The sequence below is a fragment of the Stigmatopora argus genome, chromosome 5 (genome assembly GCF_051989625.1).
Source record: "Stigmatopora argus isolate UIUO_Sarg chromosome 5, RoL_Sarg_1.0, whole genome shotgun sequence".
Lineage (NCBI taxonomy): Eukaryota > Metazoa > Chordata > Actinopteri > Syngnathiformes > Syngnathidae > Stigmatopora > Stigmatopora argus.
This window is the reverse complement of record NC_135391.1, coordinates 10,687,547-10,705,343: the sequence shown is the minus strand read 5'-3', so window position 1 is coordinate 10,705,343 and position 17,797 is coordinate 10,687,547. Positions and strand designations below refer to the sequence as shown.

General features: G+C 38.6%; 3 protein-coding genes across 7 annotated transcripts in view; 1 reads left to right on the top strand and 2 right to left on the bottom strand.

Annotated features, from left to right (window-relative positions):
• Positions 1-48: 48 nt before the first annotated feature.
• gkap1 (G kinase anchoring protein 1) lies at positions 49-3,856 on the bottom strand. 2 transcript variants are annotated; one of them, XM_077600782.1, is made up of 12 exons: positions 3,762-3,856; positions 3,178-3,417; positions 2,772-2,939; positions 2,632-2,709; positions 2,325-2,463; positions 2,221-2,249; positions 1,958-2,107; positions 1,564-1,650; positions 1,258-1,321; positions 946-1,016; positions 651-728; positions 49-310 (listed from the first exon to the last, which is right to left on the bottom strand). In XM_077600782.1, exons 2-12 carry the CDS (start codon positions 3,406-3,408, stop codon positions 269-271), a joined length of 1,137 nt encoding a protein of 378 aa, XP_077456908.1. In that variant the 5' UTR covers positions 3,409-3,417; positions 3,762-3,856; the 3' UTR covers positions 49-268. The 2 variants fall into 2 exon arrangements, with proteins under 2 accessions (XP_077456908.1, XP_077456907.1); XM_077600781.1 differs by having other exon boundaries at positions 3,687-3,843.
• Positions 3,857-4,037: 181 nt separating this feature from the next.
• Positions 4,038-7,268, bottom strand: LOC144074883 (putative gluconokinase). 3 transcript variants are annotated; one of them, XM_077601528.1, is made up of 6 exons: positions 7,144-7,265; positions 6,854-6,895; positions 6,336-6,366; positions 6,154-6,240; positions 6,022-6,065; positions 4,038-5,210 (listed from the first exon to the last, which is right to left on the bottom strand). In XM_077601528.1, exons 2-6 carry the CDS (start codon positions 6,889-6,891, stop codon positions 4,829-4,831), a joined length of 582 nt encoding a protein of 193 aa, XP_077457654.1. In that variant the 5' UTR covers positions 6,892-6,895; positions 7,144-7,265; the 3' UTR covers positions 4,038-4,828. The 3 variants fall into 3 exon arrangements, with proteins under 3 accessions (XP_077457654.1, XP_077457653.1, XP_077457652.1); XM_077601527.1 differs by having other exon boundaries at positions 6,854-6,892; XM_077601526.1 differs by having other exon boundaries at positions 6,154-6,236; positions 6,854-7,268.
• Positions 7,269-8,161: 893 nt separating this feature from the next.
• frmd3 (FERM domain containing 3) overlaps positions 8,162-17,797 on the top strand; it is a 35,819-nt gene continuing 26,183 nt past the window's right edge. For both annotated transcript variants that reach the window (XM_077600868.1, XM_077600867.1), the window contains exon 1: positions 8,162-8,424. In XM_077600868.1, the coding sequence (XP_077456994.1) occupies positions 8,314-8,424 (111 nt within the window). In that variant the 5' untranslated portion in view covers positions 8,162-8,313. The remainder of the gene's footprint in view (positions 8,425-17,797) is intronic.

Genomic DNA, 17,797 nt, shown 5'->3' with positions numbered 1-17,797 from the left:
ATTTAGATAATATTTTAGCAATAATCCTTTAAAATAACAAAAGGAACCTTTTTTTCACTGAAAAAAGTTTATTTGACAGTGGACAAACTAGAAACATTTGATTACCCCAAGTTTGTAAGACATTTTTGGCATTTTGAACTTTGCTGCCTGCAGGGGGCACCAATGACAACCATTTTCTGTTTGTGTAAAGGCATGCATTACATGCTGACAATCCAACATAAAAAGATACGTTGCTAGCATATTTTTGTTGGGACTTTGAAAGGAGTCATCAGAGATCCGCCTCGGAATTTTTCTTCCCTCTCTTGTTACCCTGGTAACAAAAAAACATGAGTTGAAGGCAGGCATTTTGAAGTGACATTCAAAGCCTTCACAAAAGGGTTCTGATCAGTTAAAAATTAGACATTTAAATAAAGATCTACTTTATATAAGTAACATTATGGTAGTTTTCCCTCATATGTAGATGTCACACATGACAACACTTTGGCATTCAAGTTTTTCTGCACTTTTGGAAGGCAGTGTCACATTTTCGAGGGAATTTGGGGGACTTCTATTGTGATAACCAATGTAATGATAAAAAAATATGGTACAAGCTGCATTTGTGAAGAGATTAACAATCACGTGAGCAAAAAAAGAACCGAACCCATAGTCACCTGATGTTTGGGCTGCTCAGACTGCAGACCTTTGACTTTTGAGCGTTCTTGTTCCAGAGCAGCATGTAGTGAGCTCACCTATAAAGAAAAAGTTAAGTTGTATACTTCAATACTTTGGGCAACAGTCTTTCGTATTAAAATCATCTGTACTATGTGATTTGTAACACCAAAATAGCCGCTTAAACCCAAAGTTCTGTTCAGTTCAATTTTGTGTTTTAAACTTGTTAACTCCCCCTTACTGTACTTAGACAAAATATTCAGGCCCTGATAAGAGAAAGTCATTATAATGTGCAACCTGTGACGAAAGCTCCTCTTTGATATGCAGCAGCTCCTCCACTTGCACCAAGATTTCAGCTTTATCTTTCACTACACACAAAAGAACACCCAAACAAAATATTTTAACATTGCCGTCGAACCTTTTAAAAATATATATATTAACACAGATCCCATTTTTGGTACGGTTCAGGCTGTCTCGGTGAAAACTATGAATGTTTAATCACTTGAATGCATTTCATACGCACACAATTGCCTCCATCCCAAAGTCAGCGGATATTGTCTTCACCAAAGCGCAACCCTAACGATTACAGAAATGGAATAGTGAACTTACTCTCCCCTTGCTGGAGCATCTTGAGAAGCTGTCCATTCCTGACTTTCACCTCTTTGTATTTGGCCTGCAACACACAACAAAATGTTCAGTTCATTCATACTGTACATACATTTTTAAATGCTTTCATTCTTTCAACAAGGGCGTCGCATAACCGGAAGGCATCCCAAAAAGTCCCTCAAAATCAATAGGAAATGATCCAAAATTTACCAGTAGTGACCTGTCAGTACCCTAAAAAGATAGTTGAGTTTGACACCCCTGCTCATACAGTAATCATTACACAAAAATATGAGACATTTTGGGGCCCACCTCCCACTGTGTGATGGTCTTCTTCAGATCACGGATCTCCTGGTCCTTCTTCTCCAGTTCATACTTAAGCTGCTCGGCACGGGGGTCCTATGATTTCATAAAAAGAGGGGGGCAGGCATAAGAATGAATTTTAATTAGTTGGGGGGGAAAAAGGATATTCCACCTTTGTGAAAAGAAATTAAATTTAATTCATATTTGGCTTGTTAATTCCAATGAACTGTTTAGTGTTTTTATTTGGTCTTATAGGCCTGCAAATACTTCATGACGCTCTGTAGCTTTTATGTAAAACCGGCTTGAAGTACAAGCACAAATCATCATCGTATAATAATCAAGGGCAAATGACTGGATTTGATCTTTGCACCATGGTTGAAGTTCTATTGGCGTGCGCACTCACGGGCTCGCGTTCAGCCGTGGTGTTGCCGCCGTGTCCACCGCTGTACTGCTCACGCCTCTTCTCCCTTTGCAGTATTCGGTTGACGTCATCCTCAAGCTTGTTAAAGAAACGATCCTCCTGGCCCAATCCCAGGGTGGAGTTGGCCACTTCCTGGTGGGAGGGGGGCACTGTGTCAATTACCACCTTCACTTTCAAATCTGAACGGAAATCTTTAACGATCGAGAGGCACACATATGTACAAATGGCCTGTGTGAGCGACTCACCTCTTTCTCCTGTTTCCGCTTCGCATGTTCTACAGAGAGCAAAGGTACACAAATTTAACATTTTTAACATGCTCCAACTGTTCTGATCTTGGGGTTTTTCAGACCTGGATTGCCTTCAGCCTGGAAGTCCTTCAGAGAGACAGTCTTTTTGTCTTTGGCCTGTGGGTTCTTCTTCTTCTTTTCCTTGCCGCCGCCTCCATCTTTACGAGACTTTGGCGAGGATGTGTTTTCTCTGCTGCCACCCTGTTGAAAGGGGTAAAAGTGCCGTTGTGAATTATACCCATGTACACTCACTGTTATGATACTACTATATTGCGCTATAAATGTACTTGTAAAAATCACATGGGGTACTCCACTAGTCGTATGTTCTGAGGCAGTACGCAATGGATTGAATGTGCTTGCCAGAAGTACCTGTTTCTTTTGCTCGTACTCCAATTTGCTCAGGATTAAAGCTTTTTCCAAGTCCGCCTCGTACAGCTCTGATGTCATCTTCGGTGAGAGAGAAGACGTGTTCTAGACGTGAGATGTGGAGAGTGCAGTCTGATCCTTACCTGCTCGTCCTTCTGCTTCCACTGCTGCCAGTTTTGCTGTGACTCTGAAGCGGGGATGCGCTCCGCCGGTGGGGCTCTCAAGATCTCGCCGGCTATTCCAGAAAGTGTTATGCAGGGCGGTGGTCCGTGGTTTTTCTGCGGGAGCTTCTTGAAGGCCAGGTTGCGAAGCTGAAGTGGAAACAACGCACATTGTACATCACGTCGAAATTTCAAGTACTTCTTGGAAGGTTACATATTGCTTGCCACATCACATTTTTGATGTGGAACATCCACAGCCCAACTACAATATGTCTTCTGCATGCACTACATGCTGGGGTGAGTAGTCATTATAATGGGAGGAAAAGGGTACTCTGATTGTTGATCTTTGCCACATGGATTGAACTAACTCAAGAGACGTTTATCCCACCTCGTTAGCTTCACTTTGCTCCTTCTTCTTCTTCTTACTCTTATCCTTCTTCTTGTCATTCCCCTGAGATGCTTTGCCTCCTGCAGTCTTCCCCAGACGCTGCTTAGCCGATCCGGCAGATTTGTTTCCCGTCCTCCTGGCCCCAGGGGCGTCCGAGTCGGAGTCCGAGTCGATCTGAAGCAGGGCAAACCGCGAGGCGGTGGTGGGGACCATAATTGCTGACGATGCCATGGAGGAAGCCTAAAAACGATGACACGAAAACCGTCACTGGCGTGAGGACAACGTTCTAACGACTACCATTTTAATGCAACGGTGAGACGAAATATGCAAACAAAGCGATGTTGGTTTCAAGTGGAAAAAGCTGACATGTTATAAAAGGTGGCTAGCCACGCTTAGCATCTCCGTTTCAACAAAAGCTAAATTCCGGCTTCTTTTTTCCCCCTTAATCTTCATTCAAGTATACAAATACCGATTCACCACGGCCATTGAGGAATGAAAATGACGCTCACTGTTTTTTTATGCGTTCGGCGACTTATGTCGAAGAGTGGAAACGTTTGTAAAAGTTATCCAAGTCTCACTTTCACCTGTTTGGGGCTAAATGGTTAGCTTTGCATTGCTCGCCGCTACCTGCATTTACGGGAAGACAGAAGTGTCAAAAAGGAAATGTTCGCGTTTTGGCGATGAACTCGTGGGGAATTGTTTAATAATTTATAAGAATGATGTTAAACTCAAGTAAATTATCCGCCATCTATCTTTGATGCTTATTGTTTTTTTCCAGCTCATCATTGAATTAAAATTAATCAATTATGCTGGATCAACTGTATTGCATTATGCAATGCACCAGAAAAAAAGACTCAATGTTATCATTCATTTAATTTTATTTTCAAAACAAGCATTAAGTACAGCATTTCTCTTAGCTATGCCCAATAATTTTAAAAAAGCACATGATATTCACTTCATAATGTGTGCTACGTATTCTTTATTATGAAGAATTATGGACATTTGTGTGATGAGGTGTGTATGCTGCGTACACTTTATTATGAAGAATTATTTCTATTTTCAATTTCTGGTTGAGATGCGGCTTGACCATAGGGACCCCCTAAACCACATGTGTCAAAGTGGCGGCCCAGGGGCCAAATCTGGCCCGCCGCATCATTTTGTGTGGCCCGGGAAAGTAAATCATGAGTGCCGACTTTCTGTTTTAGGATCAAATTAAAATGAAGAGTATAGATGTATATTAAATGTCCTGATTTCCCCCCTTTTAAATCAATAATTGTAATTTTTTAATCCATTTTTTCTGTTTTTAGTTAAAAAATCATTTAGTAAAATCTAAAAATATATTTTAAAAAAGCTAAAATAAACATTGTTTTAGATTTATTAAAAAAACGGAATATTCAGGGCTTTTAATCCAGTTCTTTTAATCCATTTATTAAAAAAATCTAAATATTATATCTCAAATGGTCCGGCCCACGTGAAATCGAGTTGACGTTAAAGAGGCCCGCGAACCAACCCGAGTCTGACACCCCTGCCTAAACCCTAATAGTATATGGATTTAGGTTTGGACACAAGTGGGGGAAAATGGTTTCAACATGGGTTTGCCAGAAATAAGTGTGTCTGAATAACAAGTTAATCACAACATTAGGTACAAGTCTCATGTGCAGTGGATATTCAGTCTTAGAGGCTTGAGGCTGTTGAAGTGTTTCACCACCTCTGCAGTCATGTCAGTGATGCTCATGCTCACATCCAGTTGGAGAACGTTCTCCTCCTGCCCATTCCCAGGGGCCTCAAGGACATCAAACTGGGAGTCCAGCAGGTCTGACTTCATGAAGTGTCCTTTGCGGTCTACCATCCTTTGACGGATGATCTCGCGATTTCCGTGCAAGTAGAGAAAGAAGACGTCAGGGAGGGAATGGGAAAGTGGAGGACAGGAGGTGGAGGTAGAGAAGGCTTTGGCACCATGGAGGAGGATGAGTCTGTACAGGCGTTTGAGGGCTGAGCAGGCTACAAGTGCATCGGACCCAGAACGTCTTTCCCTAAGAAAAATGTCACACACAATCAACATTTTGATAGAAACTTATTTCATGGTTTCAAATAAGCAAAGTTAAAAAAAAGTCATGCATTGGCATTATTCAACATCTCTGTAATGTCTTACTCCATGTGTAAATCTGGTGTCTTCCTCATATTGTTTGCATCGCAGACTACTGCAAATGACATCATTACTGGATGTGCCTTTTGAAGAAATGTCTTGGGTATGAGGACCAAGATCCCAAATTGCATGTTATTGGCAAGACGTGTAAATGGCATATTAGGTTTTATAGGTAGCACTATTGGATTGTACCATGGCAAGCTTTGAAGAGCATGCAAGCATGAAATTGAGTTTAAAGTGGTGGAATTGGAAGTGTTTGTGGAAGAGGCAAATAAACATTATGGAGTTGCATAAAAAAAGTATATGACTTGGGAAGCTTGAGGGAAGCCAACATGTCTCGTTTGATTGATGCTTAGGAATTGGAGGCTTTGAAATTGAGACAGCTCACTTGAAAATGACTGCGTGAAGCCATTTCTGATTGTCAACATGTGCTGAAATGACACTGAAGGGCTTGAAAGCAATTTTCTTACTGGTAATATGGCATCACGTTTTACTTAGCTTGCGCTCTTCTTTGCAGCAATAACTGCAGTCGTTATGTGCAGTCATCACAATTTGTGTTATGTTTGAGGTATCATAATATGTTTACAAATTGCATACTCCTCCTAACAGATGCAGTATTAACTTTGGGACAATTTTGCTTTTAATTACTAACCCTCTGCAAATGTAATAATTCGTTTGTGTACGTGTGTCTACTTCACTTTTCAATGACATCATGCAGTCTCAGAAGCCAGGGAAACCTATCCTGAAAAGATGAACAAAAACATTATAATTGCATGAAAACAATTAATCAATTTCAAGACCGGGCATTGCACTGACGAACTCCCACCGACCTGGTCGGCGAGTGCTTCTCCACGAGCCATTTTGGCCACATTCTCCTCTGAGTGGAAGCTGTCGCCTTCATGAAGCGGCCAGCCTAGCTAATATAAAAACACACATAAAACATGCAAGTTTAGGTGATGACATGGCCAAATATTAATTTGAGATTTAGGGCTCAAATGATGGGTTTAATCACCTCTTTGGATAGGATGGCCCCCAAAGAGCTTCTGCATTAAAACACAACAGAGCAGTTACCTTTTATTTTAGTTTGGTGCTCTCCGTAGAGTCACAAAAAAGAAAATCAGTTCCAACACTGCCATAATATAGTGTGAGATGCCAGTCCAATAAGGATCAAACCAGTGTTTTAGCTTGAAAGGTTTTCTTTCTTTTTTTAGGGGGTGGTCGGGGCATTTTTCCAAGAACAATCGGAGAAGACTATACACAGAAAGTTACGTTTATTAAAATATGTTACTGATTACTTGCTGTTAATTTGACATGATCTAAGTTTAGTTTACCCTGTCATAGACACTACCACTACAGTGGACATTTATAGAAAAGTTATCATTGGATAAGAGAAAAAACATCATGCCTCATGGATTAAAGGATAAATCATTTTATATTTCACTAGACGATTGGAATCAGTACACTTGCATTTTTACACTTATTAAGTATACAAACTGTGAGAACATTGTCATTTGTGACATATACACGTACTTCCCAGACCCTGACACCCCCATGATGATGTAGATCATCCTGCTGGAGCAACAGTGAAGACATTAAACACACTTTATAACACTGCAGACATATATTTACATTCCTGTTCTTATTTATTAGTACATGGTGTGGTTGTTTTGCTATTAAATGATAGCTAACTTCTGTGCAAGCACTTCACACCATGCACTTTCGCAATAATCAACTATACAAAAACACTGAGAAGACAGTAGTTAAAGGTATTATCACTTAAAAACACGTTTACGCTCATTTAAATCTCTTTATCCCTTCACCTGCTCTCGTTACCGCTTCTATCGAAGTGATGGTAAACAATTCTAGTCGAAAAGGTGCTGTTGTGATCGCAAATACTGCACTATTGATAATGTTTTCATCGCCATAGTAGAGCGTCACCACCTACTTTGACGTAATCAAGTTTCGGAATTAAAGGGATAGTGTTCACATTTTTTAAAGGAAACGTGTTTCAAAATAAAATCCCCGCAATTCAAGCTCTCAACTAAATGTACTTGAAGAAGGAATCAAAACATTGAATGATATCATATCAATAATAATTTAACGAATATTTATTCATTTATTTTCTGAATTATCCTCACAAGGGTCGCGGGGGGTGCTGGAGCCCCCTGCTGACTTCGGGTACCAGGTGGGGCACAGCCAATCGGAAGGGGGAAGGAAACTGGGGTACCGGGAGAAAACCCACTCAAGCCCAGGGAGAACATGCAAACTCCACACAGTAAGGATTGACCCGGGATCAAACCCTCAAACCCAAAACCGGCCACCAGGCTGCCCATGTAACAAATAATTAGAGCAATTTAAGTTTAAGCAACCCCCACAAGTTCCGCAACCCTTATGTACAATAGATGAAAAATCTAAAAGAACTGTTAAAAGAGCAGAATTACTTTATTCCCATGTAAAATGGCAGCTATTTTCCTTAATAATTTTATATCCTCTACCTGAAAATGTTATACTATTTTATTTGCAACATTTGGACATTTATCATAAATCATTAGATACGATGCCTGATTAGAACTCCCCATCTCAACAGTTTTTTGTGAAACAATGAAGTCACTACGAGTCTACAAAGTGAAAAACTGAACTTTGTACAATTTTCAGACGGGCTGTTTCCTGTTTTCAATTTATCGATCCCGAATTGCAATGACACTCATTGACAGGCCTGAGATATAGGTTCGAGTGATCAGGCAAATGTGACATCACACATTCCTAATGAGATCAAGTAGTGCGCAGGGTCCCTTTAAATTGGATCTATGACGAGAGAGAGGGGGAAGTGAGAGAGAATAAAGAGAGCGAGAGCATGACTCCATGCTGTTTGTGCTGCAACTGTATAGGCAGCAGACATGCTCCATCCGTCCACCCTGCCCCTGCATCCATCCTGGCCCCTTCCGCGCTGACATGCCGCATGGAGCTTCGCGTCAGCACCTCCCACGAGGATGAAAATGCTCCGCTTCCGCAGCCCCAGCATCCGTTCCCTTGAGAACCACCAGGAGATCCCATGTACCATCCGCCTGCTGGATGACTCCGAAATCTCCTGCAGCATCCAGGTAGGGAAGCATCATCCTGACAAATCTAACAAATGGTGGGATAGAATAGAGCACACTTGTACACATGCTAAATGGGAAATGGAGTAGTTTTACATCATGTGTTTTTTTTTGCAATTGCAAAGCCAGGCAGAGCGTCAAATGAGCGGCCCTTGGCAGGAACATACGTTGTCGTCTTCCTCGTGCATGTGTGCCGAGAGAAGTTAGGGAGGGAAGTTTTCCTCTATACACAACTGGGAATTATGGAGCTCCATGGGCGTGGTAAAGGAAATGATATAGTGATTGTGGCTAATTAATTTTGAAATTACATACTGAATATATTAAACTAAATGCAAAGATTCTGTTTGTACACACATTTTTTATGATCTAAACTAAGGGTGGGCAAATCGGTCCTCGAGGGCTACTGTGGGTGCAGATTTTGGTTCCAACCGATCCAGCACAGACACTTTAACCAATGAGATTTCTGCAGAAAACAAGAAGCACCTGATTGCAATCCACTGATTGCACTTGTAGGTCATCAGATTGGTGAAAAGGTGTCCTCTATATGGGTTGGAATGCAAACCCACACCCACTGTGGCCCTTTGTGGAATAGTTTGCCCACCCCTGATCTAAACACAAAATCTAATAGTTTTGAATGACACAAAGGCCAGTTTTTCCCCAATTGTCCATAATTTTTTTGTTGATTTTTGTACATTCCCCTGAATGTAGGTGCACTTGTGTGAGAAAGAGTGATCTTTTATTGTGGGCAGCCTTGGGAGCACCTTTGCAATAATAATGGTGTGCACCCTGCATGTTAATATGGTAGCAAGTCTAAGACACAGATTTAATTCAATTTATAATTAATATTGATTAGAAAAATGACTTTTTGAGGCTGGAAAATGTTTTTGTTTGATTTTTAATTTTATTTGAAGTACTTATGAGGCTTTTTACGACTGCGTCCTATTTCAGGGGCGGGGTTTCTCCTAGCAGCTGGTTGTCTACCTCATAATTGGATTTTTGTAAAAATAAAAACAAACCGGATAAAAGAGCTAAAGCACATAAATAAAGAAATACAAGTTTTGGATTTCATTGAAACTAGATGAAATGTTTAAACTTGTCTGACCCACACAGCAAATATTTTTCACTGTCATCAGAAATAAGTTAAATAACTGGTAATTGAGGCCAAAAATGCTATTACATGCATGTCCCATAACTTCTGGTGTATCCTTTTTTTCCTATTAGAACAGACAAAAAAGGTTTAAAAAGCGGTTTTGCGTGACCTTGTTTAGGGGCAGTCAGTCATAAAAAAATTGCCCTTCATATTTCTAGTGGCTTTCTTTGTGTTCTCTCTTTTTCCTTCTAGATTAGAACGTGTGCTGACTTCTTGTTTTGTGCTCCACTTTGCATATTTCATGATCCCCTCACCAAAGCAGCAGCAGCAGCACTTATCTTTCTTGAAACTTGTTTAATTTCTTCTTCCTTTCCATCAAGTCTACTAATCAGTGCAGATGTCACGAGATGGTACACCTTGCTGAAATGTCGCCACAGTACAAAAGCTTATTTTGTCTGAGGATCCTATTGCGTAAAAGAATATTTAAACTCACTACATACTGTTGTAAAATCTACGCAAATGGTTCATGAATTCCGTATTGTCTCAATTCCCAGCATTAACATCATTTAGCCCCAGACAGTTTCAGTGTTCTTACATGGAACTTTGTCAAGATTGCTAGATAAGTTGCTATAGGTACGTATTATATTGATGATGACGGTTCTATTCTAACGATGATGCCTAGGTGGTGGGCGGACCCATATCAATGAAATATTGATTAAACACACTGTAGCTTCACATACAGTACTTTAATGAGTCACTCACAGTCACATTTTCAGAGTTAGGTCGAGAGCTCAAACTGTAATTGGTTGTATAAATTCAACTGATTTGTGAGAATGCTCTCCAGAAACTTAACACTGGTTGTATAGGCAAGTCAAGTTTATTTACCTTATAAACAGTTGTCTTCAAATGTATTCAACCCTCATTATGGTACAGTGTTGTAGCATTAGATTTTTATTTTATTTATAATCTGAAAATGAACATGTGTAAAATCGACATTTGCATTTGTCTATGTTAATCTTTAAGTTTTATTTTCTCTGTTTGAGAATTATAAACGAAATACAGTATTAATGTCAGACATGTCATGACAATATAAAGCACTTGGGGTTGAATATTTTTTTAAACAACTGAAGTGCTAAATCACTAAAACTGCTTTAGAGACAAACACTTGCCATTCACACATTAAATTGAAAAATATATATCTATATTAAATAATAGTACATTTATATTGTATACTACAACAAAAAGAGATCATCACAACCAATGATGACATCAACCTATCTGAACAAATTATACCACGAGAAATTACTTAACCCACACCCACTGTGGCTCTTTGTGGAATAGTTTGCCCACCCCTGATCTAAACACAAAGATCTCAGAGTTTTGAATGACACAAAGGCCAGTTTTTCCCCAATTCCCCATATTTTTTTTGTTGATTTTTGTACATTCCCCTGAATGTAGGTGCACTTGTGTGAGAAAGAGTGGTCTTTTATTGTGGGCAGCTTTGGGAGCACCTTTGCAATAATAATGGTGTGCACCCTGCATGTTAATATGGTAGCAAGTCTAAGACACAGATTTAGTTCAATTTATAATTAATATTTATTAGAAAAATGACTTTTTGTGGCTGGGAAATGTTTTTGTTTGATTTTTAATTTTATTTGAAGTACTTATGAGGCGTTTTACGACTGCATCCTATTTCCTATATCTATATTAAATAACAGTACATAAATATTGTATATAACGAAAAGATATCATCACAACCAATGATGACATCAACCTTTCTGAACAAATTATACCACGAGAAATTACTTAACCATTATGCGTCCCCTTCCGAGTGCAATAGTTCCTCCTTTTAAGCAGCCTTGACTGCAGCACGAGCGTATTGCGTGCATGTGTGTGGCGTGGTGCACTCAGGCAAGATACTGCGGGTATTGTTATATCACAGGTACTACAGGAGAGACAAGTGGAGTCCAAACACATTTGACCTCATGTTCTCCCTGCAGGCAGGCTGCATGCTTAGGTTTTCTTCATCCGATTTTTTTTAATCCTATCATTTCCTTCCCTTTATGCTCATCTCTAACACTTTTTCTCATACACTCTTTTTGTCAGTGCCTTGGTTTTTTTTCCTCCCCTGGCGTGTCTGTGACACATCATGTATAATTAAGAGAGATCAGTGTCCCTCATGCGGCCAACACTCGTCAGCTGTCAGCGATTCCTTTGCATGGCGAGTGTGTCAAGATGAGGGTTAGATCAAAATGTTTTAATTTCATGCTTATTAATAAGCGCATGGTGTTCTAGCAGGGTGTCTTCTGGATTATTTAAATTGTAATATTATTTTAATATTGTTTTAAATAGAAGGTAAGTTTTTATCTGAATCTTGGAGCATTTTCAAGCAAAGATTTATTATCATATCTTGTTGTTGCTCGGGTAGTGTTAAGAACACAATTAAACAAAAAATATTTTGAAAATAATTGTGATAATTATAGTTTAGTTTGCATGCTCTAAATTGTCTATTAATTGGAACATATTATTATCATTAGTACTATGTTAATACATAGTAACATAACTATAGTCTATACTGTATTTAGTGGATTGACAGCCTACTGAAATTAACCTTGTCAATACACGTATACATCAATCTATTATGGCTAATTTTTTTTCAGTGCTATGACCCCCCCGACTTGTTTTCTAATGAGGACGGTGAGTGCGTATGAGTCAGACTATTACAAAGATAACTGACATGTCTCTAGGTATTGTTTGGAGAAATTTAAAAATAACTTGACTGGTTCTATTTCTGTCCCACTCAACCTCCATCTCTTTCATGCTCATCAATTCAAGAGCTGTAATCACTTTTCTGTTTTTTACTTTTTGCAAAGAGATTACATTATAAATATATTATACAATATAAGTTTTAGATGAAATGGCATGCTATACAGCTATGAAAAAAATTAAAAGAATTAAGCAGCAATTTGGGATAAGGAAAAACACATTCTGGATTCATGCAGCACTTGGATTTTTCTTTTCTATTGTTAACTTACTTATTTATAGAAGTGGCTCCCTGGTTACCCTGTTAAGGCAATAAACCTATAGTATTGGCTCGAGAAGATATCCCCTAATAAGAGCGCCTGGAGGATGGTCTGTGAAATTGAGTCCATGGTCTTTTTGTTCTTCTTCTTGGAAACAACACTGGAAAATGGAAAAATAATGAATAAATGAATGACTGGGAAGGACAACTACAATTGAAAAGTCCCCTCAAACAGCAAACCACACCAGTGTTCAGTTAATTCTATTAATCCAGAATTTTACTCAGTTTCAGATCAAATTAACTGATAAAACAGGAATATTGTTTTCATACTCTAAAAAAAAATTTTGTATGACATACTTACGCAGGTTGGTGCTCGTAGTTCATTTCAACTTGTTATTAAAAAGTAAAAAAATATATAAAATATTGTCCTTCAAACGTACCAGCATTAAAGTACGACTATAGCTACACAACAGCCTCATGTTAGCAATTAAAAAAAGCTTGTTTTTTTGGCTCCTAGTTCATTATAATGTGAAAAAGTGAAAGAGTGGAGCTGTTATTAAGAAAGGAGTGTTTAGATAAGGCTTTTTAGGTGTCAAAAGATGAAATAGGAATGGTGCTAAAAATTTATCCAGCACCTTATTAATATTCAGGGCCTTACTCAAGGACACATCACATGTTAAAGATAATCACTATGGTCACAGCAATTACCATCACTGGCCATTGGCCACAACATTAGGTACACCAATGGTAGCCAATTCAAGTGTTGTATGAAGGAGGCTTTTCTGATCATACTAGGTCTGTGATAATTAAAAAAAAAAAAATCCACATCATCTACTGGGCACTTACAACCTACAGGGAACAATATGTCAGCAATATTGATATGTAATAAAAAGACCTATTTCTATTCCCACATACTTAGAATTTACCTGCCAAATGTCATTCTGGTCTGTATAGGAATAACTAAGGATTACCAATGTTAGTGTCTTCCCCAAGGAGAATAACCTTGAGACCTCCCTCTGGGCGGTCCAAAAAGCAGAAGAATGACGTTCAACAAGGTTAAAAGAGCACTTCCTGTACCAATTGTGAATGTTTCAATTTGCTGTGTATTTAAGTGCCATTTGTACAGAACAGTGACACATAAATGGAAGGATGGAAATGACATCTTTTAACAGGCAGTGGTTGTTTATTTTCTATTGCAAGAGCATTTAAAATCTTTTACTGCATGTTTTTCAACAATCACGCACACCAAGTGGCTCCTTTTCTACTGATTATCTTTCTTTTGTCCATGCTGTGCTCTGAAGATAAGAACGAGAGCACAAATTACAATTGTGGCGCTGTTGCTACAATTTCAGTCACGCTCCTCCTCTTGAGCGTGCGTGTTTGTGTGTGTGTGTGTGTGGGGTGGCAGTGCAATATGGATGGATGGTTCTCTATTAGAATAGGAACTGGTCCTTCACCATGAATGTATAATTTATGCCTCTATATCTAAGCTTATTACCCGGTGTACCCAGCCATGAACTCACTTCACGTGCATGCATTTTTACCCCCGCAACTTCCATTTAAATGTGTGTGTGTGTGTGTGTGTGTATGTGCAAGTGTATGTGTTCTAGACTTCCAAGTGATGATGAGGTAATTTACCTCTCTCATCCAAGGACAAGGTCTCAGCACAGTCATTGGGTCACGTGACAGATTCCCCATCTCAGAAGCGAGCCTATACAATTTTTTCATTGAAGTCACTCCACCCCAACAAGAACCTTCAGCCATTTTTGCCATCTGAAATGCCGCGTATGCAGTAATAATTAATATAAATCATTGTGTAACAAAATTGATACCAAAGCGTCAATGTAAAATTCTGATGAGTTAAAAGGCATGCATTGAGAGAGGGATATTCCCAAAATCAAGCAAGTTGCTTCAACAAATCCATATTTGTCGATGAAAACATGTTTAAAGGACGTTTTCTTCGCTTCTAATTATAGAATTTGGACTACTTGGTCCTATTTTATGAATACCTTGTAAATATCAAGAGTAGTTGGACTCCCAAAAGCGTAAATGTCTTCCCAGTAGGATTTGTAAAAGAGGTGTTATTGATCAAAAACACCTTTCAATGTAATATAATAGCAAGCCATGTACATTAACTCCACCTTTTGTGAGTGAATCCATTCAAAAATTAAATAGCCATGTTTATGAGGTATGCACATTGTTTAGCTGTTGACAGTTGAGCAACTTCAAATAGTAATTTTGCAGCTCCAATCACAAATAACAGCAGCAGTTGTTTGAAATCAACTTCATGTTTAATGCCAAAACATTTGTTATTCTCCTCACTGTGGCACAGCTGTGTTGTTTAGTGATGTCACTTATCAGACTTAAAGTGTTTTGTTTAGTTACCTGCAGCCATGTGTTTCCCAAAAGGCAATTTTTATCGCTTGTGTAATTGGTCCAGCAGTACGCTGTATTGACCTTGTTGTACACGGCTTTTTTAGTAATTACTTAGTGTTTTGATGCCATGAACTCGGTTAGCCGGACCCAAATTCCCACAGAAGCCCTACCAAAATCTTGCAAAAGAATAGAAACTGTTTGCACAAAAGGAAGCATTTCCATAATGTTTCATTTGAAGGGTAATCATAGGTCATTTCCTAGGCTTGTCTCTCTATTATATGTTTGGGCCAGTCTGGCTCTTGCAGTTTTTGATCCTCAGCTTGGCTCCTAAAATCTTCAGAGTGTCGCCTCAGAGGATGATTTGCCTCCTGCATCATCGGCTGGAAGTCTAATCTTTTCAAGTGGTCCAAACAGCAGCGAGTGACCCACTTAGACTTGACAAATCAAGTCTCCTCAGTCAAATGTTCTGTATTAAAAAAAACAGCCTAAATCAGCTCATGCATGAGAGATTCTTTGAAGTTTCATAAAGTGGGAGGTTTCTTAATGTGTGGCACTTTGCACCTGATCATTTCTCGATATGCTATGTAGTATTTAAAATGCAATTAACTTTCATCATTTTCCCTAAAATCCAGTTTTCCATATGCAGTTGAAAGAAGAATTTCCCTTCCCCAATGCAAAGCTTTTGGTTATTGATGTACACATACAGATGGATTAAATGAAGAATTAGTAAATCTTTACTTTGGTTAGATTTTTATTTTATTTTTATAAAATAAGCGGTCTAAAACACTGTCTACCCCAAAACCCCACCCCCTTTGCTGTTACCCTCTATGATCCAAACCCAATATTTATAATTAATGACATTTCATCTTTACATTGAGCCAATTAGCTGGGCCGTGCCACGAGAAGAAACAACTAAAGTGGATAGGAACCAGTCATAATTGATCTGACGTGCATATTAATTAAACAACACCAGCCGTTTAAGTGGGACACACAACCCAGGGTCCTAGCGCTTGAATTTAGAATAAAGACACAAATGCTGTTACTTTAGGAATGTAGGAAATATTTTTGACATATATATGTCATTTGGAGACCTCACACATTGGCAGTTTTTTTCTTTTATTTTTTTATCATTACCTGCGTTATTTCTTTTCAACCACACATACAGACACATTTTTGCCAACAAAAGAGTTAACTTAGTTTAGTTTAAAACTTTATAGGAGGCCAAACACTCTGAGACACAACTACAGTATACACAAAAAAGTCTGATTCCATTGGATGAGGATTTATTGTTGAGATTCATCGTTCTTATCATTATCGTCTTTCCACATGGATTTTTAGTCAATCTATTTATCAATGTTCAATTATTTGGCCGAAAGCCCAGTCAGTGACTTTGTATTGCAAATGTGGTGTTGTAGGAGGTCATGTTCCAGCATTAATAATTAATGCTTTGTGAGTTTTTGCAGATTTAGGAAGGACATCCGGAATAAATATTTGATGGCATAAGTGCTTTTATTTTATATCGCTTGACGTCTGGACGTGGCTGGCTGCACAAAGCTCGTAGGGTCCGCACACACACGCCTGAATCGTGCTGTGCATTTTGCTACTGTCGGATTAAATCCACTCTACACTAAAGTGTGGGCATATGAACCAGAATGAAAACGACTTTGCCATCATTAAGTGAGTTCAGGTTCATGTAGATACTGCCTGGTAATTTTTTAATATTCTATAGAGCCTTTAAGAATGTTAAGTTGGACATGACATAAACTCTTAAATTCTCTCTTCCATTGCGAGTCAAGTGTTGTCTTTATTTAGCACCCTCTCTATCCTCTTGGTGGGTTTGGCTTAGCTCTCATCCCGCTGCTGTTCTATCGTCAAGTGTCTGCCCTGAGGACGAGGACAATTGTGACTCCATGATCCGTCTGTGGCCTTGCTGGAAGTGTTCGTGTGCTTGCCTTTCGTCTCTTCTCGTTTCACAACTCCCTAACACTTTTGTCGCTGTGGGCGGAAATGATGCATTGATGAAAACTGAGCAAATGTGGGCCCTAGAGAGTTTATTAACCTGCACAATTTAGAACTGTGTATTTAAAAATGATATAAAATACATAATAGAAAATGGTACAAATTCAATTACTACCACAACTTTAACTACTTTCTGCACTCATTTAATGTTTGTCATAAAAAAATACTATAGTCATAGGGTACACCATGAGTAACTATAATTTTTTCTTGCCTGTAATTTCCTTGATAGCTATTAAGCTTCGCTCTTTTATGTTATTAAAGCTGAACTCTTATATTTTTTTATATTTATATGTTTATTGATTTGTATTGTAATAACAAGAGGATAAATAAATAATTCAATACGCAGTTAGCCATTACTGAATTCCTAATGTCCTTCAACAACATTGGAAAGAAATGGTTGTAATGGTATAAAATAAATCGGAGCAAAAATGCATTGCCGCATTTAGTTTCTGTGACAGATAATGTTTGTATTTCAAATTAATTTTATGTTTATGACATTTTTCCGCTACATCAGTGATGGCAATAATCAAACACAAAACACTGCTTACTTGAGTTGTGCATGTGTGTTTGTTTTGCTTTTGATGTGAATTTTTTGGGGTTTTTTTGAGTGCGTGTTCCGTTGAGAGAGTAAATCTCAGCAAATGCCCCGAGGACTCAAATCAATCAGTCCTGCTTAACTGAGCACAAATTCAACCTCCATCAGCAGGTTATTGAGCAGTTAGAGGACATGCTCCCTACTCTGATTGTTGTAGGACTTGAGAGGGGAGACACATGATGTGATAAAATGAGAATGTCAATCTCTAATATCGGCAGATTTTATAGAAAATATTACAGGACATAGTACAATTTGCACCAACCCCAGTAACCAC

Coding starts and splice junctions, on each gene's coding strand:
- LOC144074883 (XM_077601526.1), bottom strand. CDS start 6,916: ATGTCTTCACTGTTGCTCCAGCAGGATGATCTACATCATCATGGGGGT. Junction 6,237..6,335: donor GGGCCATCCTATCCAAAGAG/GTGATTAAACCC, acceptor TATATTAGCTAG/GCTGGCCGCTTCATGAAGGC. Junction 6,066..6,153: donor GAGAAGCACTCGCCGACCAG/GTCGGTGGGAGT, acceptor TCATCTTTTCAG/GATAGGTTTCCCTGGCTTCT.
- gkap1 (XM_077600782.1), bottom strand. CDS start 3,408: ATGGCATCGTCAGCAATTATGGTCCCCACCACCGCCTCGCGGTTTGCC. Junction 2,940..3,177: donor AGCAAAGTGAAGCTAACGAG/GTGGGATAAACG, acceptor TTTCCACTTCAG/CTTCGCAACCTGGCCTTCAA. Junction 1,651..1,957: donor CCACGGCTGAACGCGAGCCC/GTGAGTGCGCAC, acceptor ATGAAATCATAG/GACCCCCGTGCCGAGCAGCT.